We start from the raw sequence: 21427 nt of genomic DNA, 5'->3' as shown, positions 1-21427 counted from the left end.
ACTTAACCTCATGCAGACAATTTTATGTAGAATACGTTTATAATTATGATTCAGAATCACACCTTTCAGATCATTATTTTATGGGGAAACAATGCCAAGAACACCTGTTTTCGATAGTCCCAAAGGTAAGAGCACCCCTAGGATCCTCTACAAGAAGTGATCTTAAATGGTCATTCATAAGGCAGGTATTCATAAGTAGGTGACTGCCTACATTTTGTTGTCTCTCTTAAATTGGCAGTATATGAATGAAAGTAACAGTCTCCTGTTGTTATGGACAAAAAAAAAAAATTTACATCCCTGCTCTTTTAATTGCACTTTAATATCTGTCAGTTCTCTCACTGTGGATAAAACCAGACATAGCAGAGAGATAAGATGTTTTAACCAAGTCCTGACCTTAAATAACAGAAGCATGATTCCTAGGAATCATGGAAAGTATATCAAAAAATATACAAATACAGAGCAATAGCCCTCTTAATGTACAAGGAAATATCACTTGAGATAAAGGAAGTATATGTTTCTCTGAAAAATAAGCAGCATTTACTTACATTTTAATGTTTCTCCTGCATATGGTATATGCAATTTAAATCGATCACAACTAGGTCCAGGAGTCAAGGAGGTACAGCTTGAAAAAGAAAAAAAAAAGTAAAAACCAATTAACCAAAATGTATTTCATATACAGATGAAAATGACAGAAATGGTTATTCCACTTTCCTCCTTCCACAGAGATAACTACTGAGATTCAGAGAGAGACAGAGAGAGACGTGGGGGGAGAGGGGAATGTATATTCTGATGAGAATTTGTCTTGCTGGAAAATGTGTGTGTATATACATATATATACGTGTGTGTGTGTGTGCATACATATATATATACATACAAACACATACATAGTTATGATGAGGGTTTTCTTTTCTTTTTTTTTTTATCAGGGGAGGAAATGTGGGCTGTGGGAAGGAGAGATTATAAATGCAAGTAAAGATAAATATTTTTAAAGGTATATTAATAAGGGAGATGGAGACTTCTTGAAGCAAAAACCTCAATGGCCCTGAAACAAAAGGTTTATTACCATAGTAAAATAACCAAAAGTTTTCCAACTAGTAACACCAAGAGGCAAATCTCAACTTTCAGAACTAATATAATTCAAAATAATTTCCATTCTTTGAGATCCACAAATATACCACAAAAATAAAAGAGCACATTTAAGTACATATGTGTATACAGACTCTTCACAGTCAGTCATTAAATGCAAAATGAGCTAATTTTGTACTGTTCTATCACAGTTTCTTTTCTTCCAATATAAATGCAAAATCTCTCAAACTGGCATATCATAATTTAAACTTGAAAAGAAGGACAATAAACTGAGCTTCATTTAATATAAAATGAAAATATCCAAGCTAGTATCTTAATCATTTAGCACTCAGAAGTTTTTGGAATTCTGCTACCTTACAAAAAGACAACCACAAGTATAGATGTGTTACTCAGAAGAAAGATCTTTGAAGATCCTAAGTCATGACTGTCAACAGACTAACAATAACATAATAAATAAAAATGTCAATATAAAATGAATCAGGGGAGGAGTTGTGTATTTTGGTTTAATGGGGAAAATAGCATTTTTAATTTTCACTAAATAACTGTTATAGTATCTATCACAAATACGTAATGAAACTGAAAAATAAGAAGGTAACTTACTAGGGGATAGAGATGGGAAAGAATTACAAAGAAAGGCTAGAGAATGGGAGTTACTAGGAAACAAAGGAGAGAAGAAGTACTCTCTAAGGCAGTGGAAAGAAGGGAAAAGTGTCAGAGAGAAAAAGCAAAGCATCTAGAGATTCATCTAGGAAACACTGATACTGTGGGCTACAAATGAGCAGCTTGCTGTAACTGAAAAGTCAAATGACAAAACAGGGCACATACCTACCCCTGAGCAAAATTCCCTAGTCATTTTTAAAGAAGTAGAAAAAACCTGCCAAAAGAATTTTTCTACAAGCTTAATAAATTACTTGAGATATGACTATAAAATAATGTGACATTTGTCTTTATTACAAACATAGACATCCAAATGACTGTGGAGTCCTTTAATCTAGACATCCTGGGTGGGTAATAGACTTCAGCAACCACTATTCATACTTGAATGGATAACAGAAGAGCTACACAGGATGTTAATCTCAGGTTCACAGTGAATTTAGTTCAAATCACTCCATTTCAAAGGATCGTGGAGTTTGTGCTGGAGAGAACCTTAAGAGCTAATCTAGTCCAGTGTCCTCATTTGATAGATGAGAAAACTGAGGCTCTGAGAGGTTCAGCGACTTGCCCAATGCCATAGCAGCAAGTGACTGAATCACGATTCAAAACCAGGAGCTCTGACTTCAAAGGAAAGCAGTCTTTTCACCGCACCAAGCTGCCTCCCTTAAATCACAACAAAATTTAACATGGCAATGGCTGCACTTGAGTCACTCTATATGATCATTACAATCACTTATTCCTCTTTATCTGAGATAATTGGTAAACTTACTGGAAAACTTCAAGGGTTAATACAGAAGTAGCAACTTAATAGCTTAACAGCTTAACTTTATTATTATTATTTATTATGTTATTTATTTATTATTATTACAGGTAAGAGGGAATGGAGAAGAGAATAATCATTTATTAAACAAGTACTATTACATTCCAGATCCTATGTTGACTGATTTAAAATTAAGATTCATTTGAACCTCACAAAAAGTCAAGGAAATAGGTGCTACTTTTATCCCCATTTTGCACTAAAGGAAACTAAGGCAGACAGATGTTACATGACTTGCCTGGGGTCACACAGCTAAGAAGTGTCTGAAGCCACATTTGAACTCCGATCTTCCTGACTGCAAGCTCAGTATTCTATCTACCATGCAACATAGTGGCCTCTAAATTTAAAACTTAAAGGTTGCTACAAAGATCTGATTTCCTTTCCATTCTGCATACAAAAAATATTTTGGGGGCAGATTTCAAAGTAGTACTGAAGTATTTCACTTTAATCTTTTCTGTCCCCTATACCATGAGGTATTTGAAAATGCTTGAGTAAAAAGCATAAATTGAAGCACCCTAAAAAAGTGTAGCCTAATTGTGATAATGGCACTAAAAGCAACACTAAGCATTCTCCCCCCAGACATTATAGTCTACTTGGAACGTTTTTTAAATGCTCCTCTTCTACATTTGAATGTAGATCATTCAAATGAAAGGTCTTGGGTGCAGGAGGCAGCGAAGAGGTGTTATCACTGGTCAAATCATTCCTGTTACCCTGAAGATTCTCAAACATACTAGGAATATGGAGAACCCTAGGATTAGTCTAAGGCAGGGGCTCTTAGCTTTTTTTATGTCATGGACCCCTTTGGCACAGTCTAATGAAATCTGTGGACCCATTTTCAGAATAATGTTTCTAAATGTATCAAATAAAATACTTAGAACCACAAAGAAAACCAGTTATACCATCCTTAACCTCAAGGAATGAACAGAATCATAGCTGAATTCTTCCTAAAATGATGGTCCCCAGAAAAGTTACCAATCAGGAGCATGAAGCAACAGCTTCTTATTGCTGTGAAGGATACTTCTATGTAGAGTACAATACTCTTACATTTTATATCTTGCTGAAAAAAGCTACTTTAGTACTCTGCCACTCTGGTCTGCCCCGTTCTTATTTCAACTGTTTGCTACAGCAACTTCCAGGTGTTTAAAATCTCCCATAGGTAGGCTTTCTTCTTGCTGATATTTTTAACAGGGATTGGAAAGATGTCACCTTTGGCTCCTGATGAATATCCCCCCTGCCAGCTACCTAATTTTTTCCTTGCATCAGGGTACTATATAGCACAGCCTAGTTAAAAATGCCTGAAAAACACAATAAGACAGAATATGTTGCTACTGTCACTCACCTTTCAAGTTCCTAAGAAAGTTATTTTCTATAATGTCACCCATTCAAAAGGCTAGAAACTTTGAGTTCCTTGTAAGATTTTATTAAAAGATTTGCCCCTTTTCCTTCAGAATTCTTGGTTATATTGGTATAGTATAGACAAATCAACAAGGATTTATTAAGTGCCAACTCTGTCAATCTCTGCTAATCACCAAGGATACAAAGGATACAAGGAACTCACAGTCTACTGGGGGAGACAACATGCAAGCAACTATGTACAAACAGACAGGATAACTAGGAAATAAGCAGCGATGGGAAGGCACAAGTATTAAAGGGGATCAGGAAAGGCTTCCTGAAAAGGTTGTCGTTTAGCTGAGACTTGAGAGGGAATGTGGGTGGGGTTGTGGGAGGGACAGGGAGAAAAGAGATGAAGAAGAAGGGCATTCCAGGCAAGAGAGATAGCCAGTAAAAATGTCCAGAGTAAGTGGATGCAGTATCTTGTATGAGGAATAGTAAGAAGGCTAGCGTCATTGTACCTCAGAACATGTGGACAGGAGTAAGGTATAACAAGATAGGAAAGTTAAAAAGGAGCCAGGTTATAAAAGACTTTGAATGACAGTATTTTATATTTAATTCTGAAGGTGATAAAGAGTCTCTGAAGTTTATTGAATAGGAGGGTGACCTGATGAGAACTATGCTTTAGGAAAACAAATGTGACACTTGAGTGGAGAAGAGACTCAGAGACTTGAGACAAAGAGATCAACCAGAAGGTTACTGGAATAATACAGGAATGAGGTGGTGAGGGCCTGCACTAAGGTGGTGGTAGATTCAAAGGAGAGAAAGGATATATACAAGAGATCTTAGCAAGGTAAAATCAACAAGATGTGGCAAATGATTGCTTATGGGAGGTAATAGAAAATAAGGAGTTAAGGATGGTACATAGGCTAGAAGCCTAGGTGACTGCCCTTGACAACAATTTTTTTAAAAAATCTTAAAGAGGGGAGGGTTTGGGGTGGAAAATAATGATCAGTTTTGGTCATGCTGAGTTTAAGATATTTATGAGACATCAAATTGGAGATATCTAATAGAAAACTGGAGATACCAGGTTGGAGGTCAGCAAAGAGATCAGGGCTAGATATGTAGATCTGAGAGTCATCAGCCTAGAGAAGATCATTGAATCCATGAAAGCTGCTAATATCATCAAAGACAAAAGTAGAGAAGGAAAAGAGCAGAGGGCTCAGGACAAAGCCTTAAGCGCTATCTATGGTTAGTCATAGTAACCTAGATGAACTTCTAACAAAGGAGACACAGAAGGAAAGGTCAGACAGGCGTTTTTTTCATTCACTTATTCATGTCCTCCAGAATTCTACCACATAGGACCCATAAAACATGCTAGAGGTGTTCCTCACTTCCTCCTACCACCTCCAGGACATCAGTGAAGAACAGTCTACCAAGGGGTTAGTTATCCCTCATTCTTACCACATAATTAGCCCATCTTCATTTAAATGATTATACATTTCTCTGATATCCTTTTACTTTGGTTCTTCTTCAAAGTTTATGGTTTGTTATATGTTGCAGCCTCTTCACATCCACTATGTGCCTCTCCATTGCCGTTTATGTGATATTAATTTCCAGTTCTTCAGAGATGGCAATGGTCCATGAATCACAGACATGAACCACCATCAGAATAATACTGGCATTAAAAAAATAGTCCTTTGTTTTTGAGCATTAGTAGGGAACAGATAGGCTTTTGTAAACAATACTCCATAGTAGTAGGTCTTTACCATCAGCAACTGACTGAGAGATGAAGATTACGGTACAAGATCTCATTATGCTGACTGCTAACTAGAAAAATACTTGAATGCTGAAGTATAACAAAATGCCACTTTTAAATGCTCTAAGATGTTTCCATCCATATAGCAAATTTAAGATTCCTTAAAATAATTACAAACAGATATAACTCTGTTTAATAACCCTATTGTGGTAGAAGATATCTTCTGTTTCCCCAGTCCTAATGTGAGCTCAACTAGGTCTTTTCCTAAAAGGTATTGAACTTATCAATATTGTAGGAAAGGTCTAACTCAGACCAGTTCTCTGGCAGTTCAGGCTCAAGCATGAAATGGGGACAAGAGCTGGACTATTGATGTGACTTTCTAGTTATCTAACCTCTAACTTGGTCCACAGGATTGGGATGGCAGACACAGTAAAACTGATACGAGACTCAATCCATATGGTGTCTTTGTTGAATGATCAGAGTGAAGTAAATCTCCTTACCTTAACTGTTAGATATTCCACAAATATCATTTTGTTCCAATCTTGAATCTAAACTGCCAGAGAACTGGTCTGAGTCAGGTCTTTCCTATAACAGTTCTGATCATAAATATCAGTGAAAGTCAGAGACAGGGAAGCTTATGTTTGCCAGAGGTCAGTGACATTGGTCATATAACACACTCCATCTCTCAGCCCCGGGCATTTTTATTGGATGTCCCCCATACCTAGAATGTTCTCTCTCCTCATCTCTACCTCCTGTCTTCCCTGGTTTCCAGGAAGTCTCAGATAAAATTTCACATTCTACAGGAAGCCTTTCCCAATTCCCCTTAATTCTATCTAGTGCCTTCCTTTTTGTTGATTACTTCCTATTTATCATGTGTATGTTTATGTACATATTACATATGTGTCTGTATATACATGTGTGTATGGGTATATACACCCCACACACACATATATATATGTTGCTTGCATATTGTACATAGTTGTTTGCATGCTGTCTCCACCATTACATTATGAGCTCCTCAAGGGCAGTTCCTGTTCCTTCAGTTTCTTTGTATTCCCAATGCTCAGCACAATCCTTAGCAGTTAGTGGGCACTTAATAAATGCTTACCAATTGACTGGCAGGTATTTACCACTGACATAGAATAGGTGTAGTGCAAGCCCCCAAGATGGATTGCCTATAGAGGGTAAGATTCTTTATATATCACTGTGCTAGTTTCACTGAGTACAGTCAGTTCTGCTAGATTGGAATGCTTGCTTAAAACAACACATATCTGTTCCAATATGACTGATATATTAGAGAACATTTTAAGAAAAATGCATTTGAGTTTGCTTCTGCTCGATTTCTTCCTCAAGAAATAGTATGAAGGCAGAAAATTGCACCACTTCAAAGTAATACACAAGCTATAACCTTTCTGATGCCCACTTGCAAACTTCAGTCCTCTGTCAAGATAAAGTACCTTATATACTGCATATACTCTAGTGCAGGAGGAAAAGCAGGCAGAGAAAGACTGGTTCACTCCACCAGCACCCCCATCCCTCTTCAGCCATGGCCCAGTTTTGGTCTGCCCAGCTCGCTCCAAACTTTGCAAGGATATAGGAAGGAGGGTGTTGAGAGGAACCACTGAGCAGCAACAGGCTACAGATGCTGTCACTATTTACTATAGTACATATGTATTTCTTAACCTTTTAACATATATGAAGCTATACTATCATTTTTATTAGACTCTTTTCTCTTTTTTTAATGTGTCACAGATGAAGTTTTTAAGCCTTGTGCCCTAAACCTGTTTTCCCCATAATCCCTGTGGTTTCTATTGCCCAATTTTGTATAGGATGGTAGTTTTTTGGGAACACATGTCAAGTTATAGTAGCACTGACTATATTATGTTCTATATTAGAACACTACAGAACCTCCTGGAAAAGATCTATTATCATTCAACTGAGTTCATCATCTTCATGTACATGGGAAAACAAAGGAGATGAAGAATGTCTGTTGTCAAGATTATAGCATGTAGAAGTATGAACAATACACAATGCCAACTCATCTGTGTACATGTAGGTATCCTGGTCAGAGTACAAATAAACAAACAATTGGGTCCAGAATTAGGAAGAAAAAAGTGGTCTGGAGTGCCTTTGAGAAATTGCAAATCTTCTTTAATAATTATACTTTTTCATATTTAATGTTTCCTTTTATAAAAGACATTAATAAGTTTGCTATGGATTCTCCAGTATCCAGCAGATACTTGATGAATGAAATACAAAAGCATTTTTTTACTATATATGTTTCTGTTGTTCTTCACTGGCAAACACACACTCCTCTACATATAGGTATATATCTTAGTATTTTTCAAGTTTCTTCTTTATGTATTATATTTGGTACAATAGGAGTTAACTTTTTTTAAACTCTTCAAGTTTTCCAATCATTCAACAAACATTTAGGTTATTAATGTCATTGAGGTAATTATTTCAGATACTATTCAGCAGAGAAAAAAAGAGTTAGAGCAATAAACAGGATAAGCACACTAGAGAAAAAGGGAATTAGAAATGGGTTTATTTGGTAGGATGGGCTTCCTTAGTGAGACAAAGTATATATCTTCATCTCTATTTCTCACTTCCATTGCCCAGAAGATGGCTCTCCAAACACCTTTAGAAAAAGGATTTTACAGTAAAGTAAACCTAATACTACACTGTTTCTGATCTTCCAGCATGTAAGTCCAGCTCCCCAAAATCACTGGGAAGGTGGGGAGTGGGGAATGTCTAGGAGAGAGAGTAGGAACAGGGTCTGAGCTTCCTCTTAAAAAGTTTGGAGAGAAATTATATGGAGATGAAAGGACTCTCCACCAACCACAATCCTTTAGCCTGACTCTTTCCTACTATGACACCATCCCCAATTATATATACTCCCTACTCACCTCCAGGTAAACAGTTCCATCCCTTCTTGGGCCATATTCCCCCAATCTCACCCTCAATTGGACTCAAGATGCTGACTCAGCATAAACAATGTAGCCATTTGCTGCTGCAGCCACTACATTTCATCTATATGGTGCTTTAAGTCAGGGCTTTTTCAACTTTTTCCACTCCTGTCCCCTTCAGTGCTTCTGAAAGGGATAAAAGTACTTTACACATATTATCTCATTAGACCCTTACAACAATTCTGTGAAATAGGTGTTTTTAGAGTCCCTATTTTTGAGATGAGAAAAGTAAAGTTGAGAGAGCATAAAGTGACTTGACCAAATGTCTGGGGCAGGATCTGAATTCAAGTATTCCTGGCTCCAAGTTATGCCTCCTACCTACCTCTCTCATTTGGGGGGAAGTGAGAAGAAATTAGTACGTAAATGTGTGTGTGTGTGTGTGTGTGTGTATGTGTATATATATATATATATACATATATATATGTATATATATGTGTATATATATATATATATATATACATATATATATATATTATCTAGAGAAAGGAATGGGCAAAAGCAGGGGGGAATCATCAATATCTTCTAAAAATGCATTGATGAAATCAATTTGTCACTTCTGGAAAGGCCTCCTTTCTGACTACCCACAAAAATGAACCCTCTACTGTGAGGCTCCTAGAAAGGTAGAAAATTAAGCAAAAACCTCCAACACTATAAGTGCATCTGATAATGTAACAATTCTCTGCTGGCAGTCCCCCATCTCTGCTATGAGGAGGGAAGTATGCTTCATTATCTGTTCTTCAAAGTCTTCATTTCTTTTTTCCATTACAGTTCAACTTCCTTTTACTGATCTTTTCATGTATGTTACTGTAGTCACTGTGTATATTTTGTCTCTTGGTTTTCCTCTTCACTGAAGTATTTTTCCCTCCTCTATTAGACTGTGAGAATCAAAAAAAAGGAGGAGACTCAGAATTCTATATCATGTCAATTATCCAAGGACAAGAAGAGATAAGTAAAAACAATTTGGTAGCTCCTACTTTGGATGACCCCACTGTACAGCAGGCTCTGGGCATCATGTCTGCACTGATTGCAACACTTCACAGAATGAATTACAAGCTACATACTCCAGTAAGCAAGGAAAGATTGTTTATGGTATTGCTCTCCACTTCTGGTAGTGGCAAGCATTAGATGTTTTTCTAACACTCCCACAGAAGCTAACAAAGATGATCACATGCATGGGATTATGAAGAATCAGGCTAATTAACACTGAAGGAAGAAAAATTAATTCCTTAAAATTGTATTTCATAATAAAACTAATTCATATCCTCAAAGGCTATCTTTACAAATCCCTACACCAAAAATTTAGAAAATCAACATCCCAACTAAAATTTTTTTGATAAGTAAAACATTTCTTATTTATACATAGCACAGATTCCTAATCATTTGAGTCAAAGAAAAAAAAGGATTTTTATAATTTATGCTACACTACCTCAAAAGAAAGTAATTCATATTCTGAGCAAACCACAAATTGTAAAATTTAAAGTTATTACTTACATATTGTTCTACAAAGACAACAAATCTTCATACATCATGAAACTATAATCTACCATCTCTGGTTCACAACATTTTTATGGTAATATAGGGCAGAACTGAATTAACTGGAAAAGTTCTCAAAAGTTTTCTTGAGAAATATTTACATTAACAAAACCATTTTTCACCACATTAATCAATGAATTAAATGTTTTTAAAAATCTGAAAGTCAGTCAGTAAATTAGCATTTATTAACACCCTACTAAATGCCAGGTACTTTGTTAAACAATGGAGATACAAAGAAAGACAAAAAAACAGTCCCTGTTCTCATAGAGCTTACAGAACAATGGGGGGCAGGAGGAGAGTCAGGGAGGAGGCAGGGCAGGGAGTGGTGGTAAGAAAACAACATTCAAATAACCGCATATGAACTATATACATATATATACATACTATATATAATATTGTATCTATACGTTTGTGTGTGTATATATATATGTCTACACACAGCATAAACTGGGGGTAACTCAGAGGGAAAGAAAATTAAAGAGGTCTGGGAAAGCTTGCTGCACAAGGTGGGACTTTAGCTGAAGTCAGGGAAGCTAGGAGGCAGAGATGAGGAGGAAGAGGATTTCAGGCATAGGCAACCACCACTGAAAATGTTCAGGAGGGAGATAGGGTGCCAAGTACAAGGAACAACAAGTCTAGCGTCACCCTCAATGTCAGATTACACAACATAGAATGTCAGAAAAGAAAAGGTTTATATGAGAGATGTTACAAAAGGAGAAATGACAATACCATTGGAATTGGTGGGGGAAGAGGGAAAAGATTAAAGAGAATATGGTAGACTGTGAGCCTGAGTGACTGAGAGGAGGATAATATGATGGTACCCCTGAAAGTAAAAGAGCAGTTAGGAAAAGGAGGAGAGGTACAAAAAATAGTTTTAAAAGAAAATGTGTATGTGTAGAAGCTATATAAGATTGCATACCATCTTGGGGAGGAGGGAGAGGAGAAGGGAAAAAGGTGAAGAAAGGGGGAGGGAAGGGGAAAAAAATCTAAAATATATGGAAGTGATTGCAGAAAACTGAAAACAAATAAAATAATTTTTAAAAAATTTGTAAACTGTAAAGGACTACATGAAAACATGCTTCAAATCAATAACTAAGAAAAATGCAATAAAATATCACTCCAAAATATTCGTCAAAGATGAAAAAAATATAATGCAGTGGTTGTGGGAAGATAGGCACCTTGATAAATTTCTGATGAAATCAGAAAGTGGTCCAACTCATCTGGGTTTGAATTTGGAATTTTGCAAGTGACAAAGTGCCCTATCTTTGACTCAACAAACAAAAGTAAGAATACTGGGCATATGCCCGAGAAAATCAAAGACAAAAACAAAGATCTAAGATACAGCAAAATATTCATAGTAAAATTTTTGGCAGTACCAAAGAACTAAACCAAAGTGAATGATCAACTGAAGAATGGTGGAATGCTGACATGTGAATACAATAGGAAAATATTATGATGTAAGAAATGAATAAACTTGGAAGAATTCAAAAAAATGTGAATTTGTATCAAATGTTGCAGAATGGAATAAGCATAATTAAGAAAACAATATGATACAACAATGTAAATGAAAAGACTGACAAAAGAAAGTTTTTTCACTCAGTACTAGGTAAAAACCAATTAAGCACATAGGAAAAGAAATAATAAAAATACCTCATGGAAGAGAGATAGGAAATTACTAGGACATAATAAGATAAATATTCTCAGATTAGGTTTCTGTATCAGGCTTTTCTGTTTAACAAGGTAAGGTTTGATTTTGGGGCATTAGTGGAAAACGACTGTGAAATAAAAATAAAAATTATATCAACAAAACTTAATTTTTAAAGCAAAATGTTTTGGGGTTTTTGTTATAATGCTTTTCTTTCTTTGATACTTCACTAGTATTGCTCATTTCAACAAAGATACAACTGTTAAACAACACAAGAGAACATCTAGCCAATGTCTACTCAGAGTGAGTTTCACAGCAATGAAAACTGACAAATTCCACAGACAGCAATCTGTCTATTTCAACTCCAAGGTCAAAGAAGACAATTCATCCTCAGTGAAAAAAGTTTGTCAGTGACAACAGTTTAGGAGCTTCAAGGCCCTGTCACTAACAAAGAACAAATTGCGGCATTACAGGTGGCTTACTTATATCAAGACAGCAATTCAGAGAAGCAAAAGAATGTTTCTTGAGCAACTTTTTCCGTCATCACAGATACTGACACTGATCATTAACATACACAGTAGTTTTTCACTTGTTGATGACATAAAAGAAATTTCAGGAAGTGAGAGATTTCTGGCATAAAACTGACAATGGATATGCAATTTTCTGACTAAAGCAGATTTCCTATAATAAAACAACAAAATTAATAGAATCAGGGAATATTGGATGGAAAATCCAGTTTATCTAATCATGGGGCTCTTAACCTGGGGTCCTGGAACTTTCTTTTTAAAATATGTCTATAATTATGTTTTGATAAAATTATTTTCCTTCGTAATTTTTCATATTTCCCTTACTTTGTTCATTTAAAGACATTATTCTACAAAAGGATTCACACTAGCAAAAGGACCTTTTACATAAACAAAGATTAATTAATTACCTCTGATCTAGTCCAACATTCAAATTTTATAAATAAGGAAACTGATACCCAGAGAGAGCAAAGGAGTCTACCTGCCAACCAATCAAACTACCAGATAATTATTTTCTAGAGCTAGAAAAAATAGTATCAAAATTCATCTGGAAAAACAAAAAGTCCAGAATATCAAGAGAACTAAAGAAAAGAAATGGTAGGGAAGGTGGCCTAGTTCATCCAGATCTCAAATTGTATTATAAAGTAGCAATCATCAAAAGCACTTAGTACTGGCTAAGAAATAGAGGGGTAGACCAGTTGAATGGGTAAGGTACTCAAAACACAGTGGTCAATGAATATAGCAATCTACTATTTGATAAACCCAAGGACCCCAGTTTTTGGGATAAGAACTCACTGTTTGACAAAAATTGCTGGGAAAATTGGATAACAGTGTGGCAGAAACTGGGCACAGACCAATGCCTGACACTGTACACAAGGATAAAGTCCAAATGGATACATGATCTAAGTATAAAGATTGATACTATAAACAAATTAGGGGAGCAAAGAATAGTGTATTTGTCAAATTTATGGAGAATGGAGAAATTTATGACCAAACAAGAGATAGAGAACATTATGAAGTGCAAAATGGATAATTTTGATTACATTAAATTGAAAAGTTTTTGCACAAACCCGATGCAAACAAGCTTAGGAGAAAAAGAGAAAATTAGGAAAGAATTTTTACAACTAGTGTCTGTGATAAAGGCTGCATTTCTAAAATATAGAGAGAAATGAGTCAAATTTACAAGAATACAAGTCATTCCCCAATTGATAAATGGTCAAAGGACATAAACAGGCAGTTTTCAGAGGAAGAAATTAAAGTTATCTATAGTCATATGAAAAAATGCTCTAAATCATTATTGATTAGAGAGATGCAAATCAAAACAACTCTGAGGTACTACATCACACTTATCAGTAAATTGTTGGATTTCAAAGAGCAAGCTAATAGCAAAACCATAAAAAACTTATGTCTCCAGCCCCCTCATTCAGCACCCTTTGCACTATGCTAGGGCAGTAGGTGGTGCATTGGATAGAGCACAAGGCCCGGAAGTCTGAAAGAACTTAGTTCAAATATGACCTCAAAAACTTACCACCTGTGTGACCCTGGGCAATTGACTTAACCCTGTTTACCTCAGTTTCCTCATCTGTAAAATGAGCTGGAAAAGGAAATGGCAAACCACCACACTATTTCTGCCAAGAAAACCCCAAATGGGGTCACAAAAAGTCAGACACAAATGAAAAATGACTGAACAACAACAAATCTGTTTCACAATCAGTGATGAGTTGGCTACATGAGGACAAAATGGGAAAGAAGCACAACAAAGCATAAAAGGAGAATTAAGAGAAGTTGTGAAACTAAGGTAATGCATAAATAAAAATTACCAACGAAAAGGTTATACTTTCCGTTTTCCAAGAATACCCACTGTAGGAGGAAAATTATTGCCATTATCAATGTGTCATTTTTTTTCAAAAGTTTGAGAATCTCTGAACCATTTTCATTACAAAAACATACCAATTTTTGTTTGTTTAATACAACAGCAATGACCAGGTCCCTGGGCTCAATAGAATGTCTCCTTTAATACACAAAAAGAACTATGTGTACAATAACCTGGCTCACTGTCAAAAGGAAGCTATACAACTATAAGATTCTCATCATGGGAAAAATTTATCATTTTTGTGATAATCACTTGAATTTCAAGCAGTTTAGAATAGTTCTCAATCTTTTTTGGCACCTGTACAATCTGGCTTTCAGTACATTTCTGTACCCCTTATTCAATATGAAAGAAAATAAATTCTAGAGTTCACCATGCATATGCACATAAAAATAAGATAGACTAATTTTTCCTAATGAAAACTTTATTTGGTACATGATATTTTTAATATCATAAAGTTGTTATATGTTTATTAAAACACAGTCAAATATATTAGTGAAATTTTTTATTCTATTTCTTATCAATGAATAGTTTTAATCTAGGTATTCTTTTTTGAAAGAGATACTCATTCATCATATAAAGGTTCTCATTTCTTTCTTCCTTTGAATTTAACTGAGAACAGCAAAGAAAATCCTAATTCATGGAGATAAATTGTCATAAACAGAATTAAAGTCTTATGAGCACATTTAATAAAAATGAAATACGTTTCTCCAAGGATAAACCAAAAATTCTGTAACTTCATTGATTAGAAATCAATCAGGAGCTGCTGTGTATCACAGAGATAAATGAGTCTTTCTCTCATTGTCACTGATTTTTTTCTAGCTCACCATTAAATGGTTTTCATATCCAAGTCTCCTTCATTTGATTTTGGTCAGTAGGAATTATTCCTTTAACTGTTTCGTTCAAATTTTCCACATTATGCTTCTTCCTTTTCTCACTGCATCCCCACCTCTTCGCTGTTCTTTCTCTAATCCACAAAACTTTCCACTAGCATTTGTACTTTTTGGAAAGTTTTAATCTGTTAATATATTTATTTAGTGTAACATAAGTGGAATAATTTAGTTATTAGGAAAAGTAATACAGAATAATAAAATAATGTTATGATTCAGCAAATAGTGCCCCTTGACAATTTTATATACCCAAGGATGAGAATCTCTCATTTACTGTAAACTAACTTCTTCACTACTGGCTTTCTTTAGACATCTATGCAGAGGTGTCAGAGTATATTAGGTATGGCATTAGACTTGGAAATTGGCAGATCCTGGGTTCAAATACTGCCTCAGACATTTACTAGATATGTGACCTTCAGCAAATCACTTAACCAATCTGCACCTCAGTTTGCTCATCCATAAAACAAGGTTAGATTTAAAGATCCCCAAAGCCTATTCCAGCTCCAATTTTTGATGCTATGATACTGTGATCTTTCTCACTTCCCACCCCATTAGGATTCTGATCACCCTGAGGCAAAGGAAGTTAGTCTTTATCTCCAGTATGACCCTGGGCAAGTCACTTAACCAAGGTCTGCCCCAGTTTCCTCAACTGTAAAATGAGAGTAATAACAGCACCTACCACACAGAGTTATTGTAAGGATCCAAGGAAGTATCTGTAAAGCACTCAGTCTTGTGTCTGGCTTACAGTAAGTGCTTAATAGATACTTGTTCCCTTTCCCTTCCCCCACGCCTTTCATTGCAAAGGGCAATAACATTTGAAAAGCCACTTGTCAAACTTAGCTCCATGTGGTCTCCTCAACCAACTTCCACTCGGACATTACGGTTCTCTGTCATATGGCATATCTTCATGTGTGCCAATAAAACAAGTTTTAATTCAGTAGGTTCTTGAGGAAATGCTATCAATATGTTGAAAGCAAGCAACAATAACCTAGAAAATGTTTAATACTTCTCATTCTTCAGTGGCTGAAAAGGAAATCAGACAGATGAAAAACTGCAACTATATGTGTATTTTTGTTAAAATGTTACAAAATAGGATCAAAATATATAAATTCTAATTTTTGCATAAAAAATAGATCAAAATCCTATGAAATCTTAAAACAACAGAACAGATAATCTTTCCTTACTGATAATTTGCTCATTTAAAAAGAAAAGGGCTTGGAGTGAATCAAAAGAGGAAAATAACACAAATAATTCAAGTAGTTTCTGTATACTGAGGAGGGTTGAAATTAAACATCAAGGATGGAGGGAGGGAAATCGTACATGTGTTCAAGAGAATATATTTAATTTATTCCTTTTCTATATAATAAATATGGGTAGGTGGTAAATGAGGGAGGGAAAAAGAAAGATTCCTTAAATAATCCAAAAAGTTTTGAAAATAAGATACGTATAGGTTATCATTCTGGAGACTAATGATGACAGCTCTTGATATATTGTGGGTAACTCAACCACTAGTCCTAAGAGAATCAAATTAAAAGGGCACAAAATTCCCACCCCCTCAATTGTCTTGTTTCATCTAATTCAAGCTCCTCATTTTGCAAATGAGGATACAATAGGCCTAAAGATGTCAAGTGAACTGCTCAAGGTCATACAACAGCAAAAAGGAGAGTCAGAATTTTCTTTTTTCAAAAAATATCACCAAGATGTCACCCTCTCCCTTGTTGCATTTGTTTACAACTCTCATAAATCCATCTCTTAGAGAATATTTTTAAAAGAAAAAAAGGAAGATAGCAAATTGGAAGCAATCCAGCTGAATTCTCACAACATTTCCCTCCAAACAACTTTAAAATAATGCCTCAAATCAAATTTTGCAGTAGCAGAACCAACAAAAAGTCAAGGCGAGACATTTTGCCAGCCTAAGAAAATTTAAGTAGTCAGATGGCAGACCCTGGAGTGAGGGCTTGTCCTGAGTACACATATATGGCAACTGCAACCAACAGCAAGAGCTTTGGGAGCTCTTAGCCCAGAGATCTTATGGGGTGGGAACCCTCTGAGGGTACTGGGTACTGCTGGCACTGACTATCAACTCTATTGCCCATATGCAATTCTGGATCCCAGTTCCAGGGTGGAAAGGAGCACTGAGGGTTAGTCACAAGGGAGCAGGAATCCTGGTCACAGGTCCAAGGCAAAGAGAACCACTAGCACTTGTGGCTACAGGAAAACAGGGACCCTTCTTGGATAAAGACCATAGTGCAGACCAGGAGAGCAGTGACCATACCTCTCTCCTACATCACACCATCTTGGAAGCACAAAATACCTGCAGACTTCTAACTAGCTCCAAAATATGGCACAAAAAAGCCTGAAGCTTCAGACAGTGCCTTAACACAAAGTTCAAAGTTAGGAAATGGGCTGGGAAAATGAGCCAATAACAAAAGAAGAATGTGACCATAAAAAGCTACTACAATGGCAGGAAAGACTAAGACAAACTCAGAAGAAGATGGCAGTGTGAAAAGGCTACAAACAAAGCCTCAAAGAAAAAATGCTAGCTGGACCCAAGTCCATCAAAAATTCCTGGAAGAGCTAAGGAGATAAGAGTGGCACAGGAAAAGAATTGGAAAAAAAATAGGAGTGATACAAGAAAACTATGAAAACAGAACTAACGGCTTAGTAAAAGAGACACCAAAAAAGTAGAAGAAAATAATAACTTAAAAAACAGAATTGGCCTAATAGAAAAGGAGGTACAAAAGCTCACGCTGAAGAAAATAATTCCTTAAAAATTAGAATTGGGCAAGTGGAAGCTAATGACTCCCTGAGACATCAAGAAAACATGAAATATCTCACTTAAAAAAGTGACCTAGGAAATAAAACAAAGAGAAATAATTTAAGAATTATTGGACTACTTGAATGCTGTGATTAAAAAAGAGCCTAGACATTTTATTTCAAAAAACTTATCAAGGAAAACTATCCCAATATTTTAGATTCAGAGAAAGAAGTTGAAATTGAAAGAATCTACCAATTCCTCAAGCAACCAAAAAAAAACAATTCAAATACTGTAGAGCCACAGGTATAGAGTCTAATTATGGTCAAGATCATACAAGACTTATCAGTATCCAAGTTAAAGGAGCAGAGAGCTTAAAATAGGATATTCTGGAAGGCAAAGGAGCTAGAATTAAATCAAGAATGACCTGCCCAACAAAACTGAATATAATCCTTCAGGGAGGAAAATGGATATTTCATTAAATAAAGAACTTTCAAGATTCCTGAAGAAAAGACTAGAGCTAAAAAGAAAATCTGACATTTAAACACAAGACTCAAGAGACACATTAAAAGGTAAGCATGAAAGAATAATCCTAAGGGTGTCAATAAAGTTAAACTGTTTACATTCCTATATGAGAAGATAATACATGTTAACAACTTTATCATGATTAGGGCAGCTGAAAGTAATTTACACAGACAGAGGACAGGGCACAAATGTGAGTCGAATATCTTGGAATGATCTCCAAAAAAAAATAAAGGGGTGAGAAAGAGGAGAGGCAGACAGCAGAGGTAGAATGGGTAGTTTTTTCTTACAAAAAAGAGATGCACAAGGAAGAGCTTTTACAGTGGAGAGGGAAATTGGGGTGGGAGGCAATGATTGAACCTCACTCTCATTGAAACTAATACAAACAGGGGAAAATGAATAAACAAACACTCATTCACTCATACTCACACACACACAAACTCAGTTATGTATAGAAATGTAATATACCCAAAAGAGTAATAGGAGGAGAAGAGAAAGGGGGGAATGATAAAAGGGAGGGCAGATTAAGGGAGTCAGTGGTTAGGAACAAAATAGACTTTAGGGAGGGATAGGACAAGAGAAGGAAAGAAGAAACATATAGACTTTAGGGAGGGATAGGACAAGAGAAGGAAAGAAGAAACATAAGGAAATGGGATAGAGGGAAAAACACAATTACTAATCATAATTGTGAATGTGAATGGGATGAATTCACCATAAAACAGAAGTAGAGAGCAAAATGGAATAGAAAACAGAATTCAAAAATATGTTGTTTACAATAGACACACTTGAAAAAGAAAGACACATGTAGAGTTAAAATAAAAGGCTGGAGAAAAATCTAAAATGCTTCAGCTAAACTAAAAAAGAGGGGTAGTAATCATGATCTCAGATAAAGCAAAAGCAAAAATAGACCTAATTTAAAGGGATAATCAGGGAAAGTACATTTTGCTAAAAGGTACCATAGACAATGAAGATCAAAAAATCTTACAGCAAGTTTCTCTGATAAAAGCATCATTTCTTAAAAATATACTGAGTATAGAACTGAGTCAAATTTATAAAACTAAGAGCCATTCCCCAAAGGATGGGTCAAAGAATACAAACAACCAATTTTCAGAAGAAGAAATCAAAGTTATCTATAGTCATATGAAAAAAACTCTCTAAATCACTAGTGACTAGAGAAAGGCAAATTAAAATAACTCTGAGGTACCATCTTCACATCTGTTAGAAACAACAATTTCTGGAGGGGATGAGAGGAAATAGTACACAAATGACTTGCGGGTGATACAGTGCTGATCCAATCATTCTGGAGAACAATTTGGAACTATGTTCAAAGGGCTATAAAACTGCATACCCATTGACCCAGCAACGCCATTACTAATTAATTCTGTATCCCAAAGAGATCAAAGACAAAAGGAGAGGATTTATATGTACAAATATATTTTTAGCAGCTCTTTTTATGGTGTTAAAGAATTGGAAATTGAGGGAATGCTCTTCAACTGGGGAATGGCTGAACAAGTTATGGCATATGTTTATGATGGAGTACTACTGTGCTGTGGAAAATGATGGAGGGAAGGGATTCAAAAAACATGACAAGGTCTATATGAACTGATGAAAGTGCAGTGAGATGAACCAGAAGACCATAGTTCACAGTAACAGTAGTGTTTTAATGATGAACAGCTGTAAAAGACTAACCTACTCTGATCAATACAATGATTGAAGACAATTCCAAATAACTCATGATGAAAAAATGCTATCCACCTTCAGAGAGAAAACTAATGACCTCTGAGTGCAAACTGAAGTATAATTTTCTCACTTTATTTTTCTTGCTTTTTGAAATATAGACAATATGAAAATGTGTTTTGCAATGACTTCACTTGTAATTTGTCATTATACTGCTTGCCTTCTCAGTGGGAGGGGGATGACATGGAAGGGAGAGAATTTGGAACTCAAAATTTAAAAAGAAAAGAATGTTAAAAATAAGCAATAAATTTTGAAATGCAAAAAAGGGATGTAGAGAAATAAATTAGCAAAATCAAACAACATATTTTTTTTAAATCTGATATTTTATGCAAACTTAAATACCCATGAGCCCTACCTGTGCTCATGGATAGGAATGAGATTGTGGAATAGGAAAAGATTGTGGAATGATGATATCTTCTCATATCACTTCTAAGTTTCATCTTTAAAATTTTTCAACATTCAATTCTGATTGTTTTGTGGCGATTTTTTCCAATTACATTGTTGTAATCGTTATGTATACTGTTTTCAGAGCCAGAATTTTCAAATCCAGGTCTTCTGATTCCTGAGCCAGAAAGTCTCTAGTCATCTAAAATGAAATTTTTATTTTCATTCTTTTCTGGGTAAAAATACAATATAAATGCCTTTTGCATTAAAAAACAATTAGATATCAAGCATGAATTGAGATTCCAATTCTCTTTGTACCCTTTGACAGGGGATGCTGTCTTTTTCTTGCACTCATACAGGTTGTTTGTCTTTCATTTTCAAAGAGGACCATGACATCAAAGAAATAATGACATGACTTGCACTTCACTTTGTTTTGAGTGAGGGAGGGCTGTGCTGACTACACTTTAAAGGGGTCTATTCACTAAATGGGCACTACCTCACTTTAAGTGAGGACCTGAAAAGGCCTTAGCCTAAAAGGCAAAGGTCTCCCATTGCATCTTGAGTCATCTCCAGTCATCCTAATTCATATCTGGCTACTGGACCCAGCTGACTCTGGAGGAGAAAGTGAGGCTGGTGACCTTACACAGCCCTCTCTGCAATCATACAATCCTCTCCTCTAAAAATTGTTTCCCTTACAACAGAATGCTTAATACCTATTTGAATTCATCCTCAATTATTAATAAATGCCAATCCCCTCCCCTTCTCTCCATCGCAGTGATTCTAAAGCCCTGGCTGTCGTTCCAAGCCCTTTCTACATTCCTTATATTCCCCTACTTTACTCCCATGATCCTCAACCAAACTTCCTACATGGGACACCCTAGAGATATTCCCCCATTCCCCCATGGTCTCTAGAATGCCTGCTCCACAGCTAACAAACTTGCTTTCATTTT

General features: G+C 35.7%; 1 protein-coding gene across 3 annotated transcripts in view; it reads right to left on the bottom strand.

Moving 5' to 3' along the window:
- Positions 1-21427, bottom strand: part of BABAM2 (BRISC and BRCA1 A complex member 2) — a 560438-nt gene that overhangs the window by 495823 nt on the left and 43188 nt on the right. For all 3 annotated transcript variants that reach the window (XM_072634065.1, XM_072634064.1, XM_072634066.1), the window contains exon 3: positions 546-622. In XM_072634065.1, the coding sequence (XP_072490166.1) occupies positions 546-622 (77 nt within the window). The remainder of the gene's footprint in view (positions 1-545; positions 623-21427) is intronic.

Source organism: Notamacropus eugenii, chromosome 1 (assembly GCF_028372415.1).
Source record: "Notamacropus eugenii isolate mMacEug1 chromosome 1, mMacEug1.pri_v2, whole genome shotgun sequence".
Lineage (NCBI taxonomy): Eukaryota > Metazoa > Chordata > Mammalia > Diprotodontia > Macropodidae > Notamacropus > Notamacropus eugenii.
Note: the sequence above shows the minus strand (reverse complement) of the source record. Positions and strands in the feature narration are given on the sequence as shown.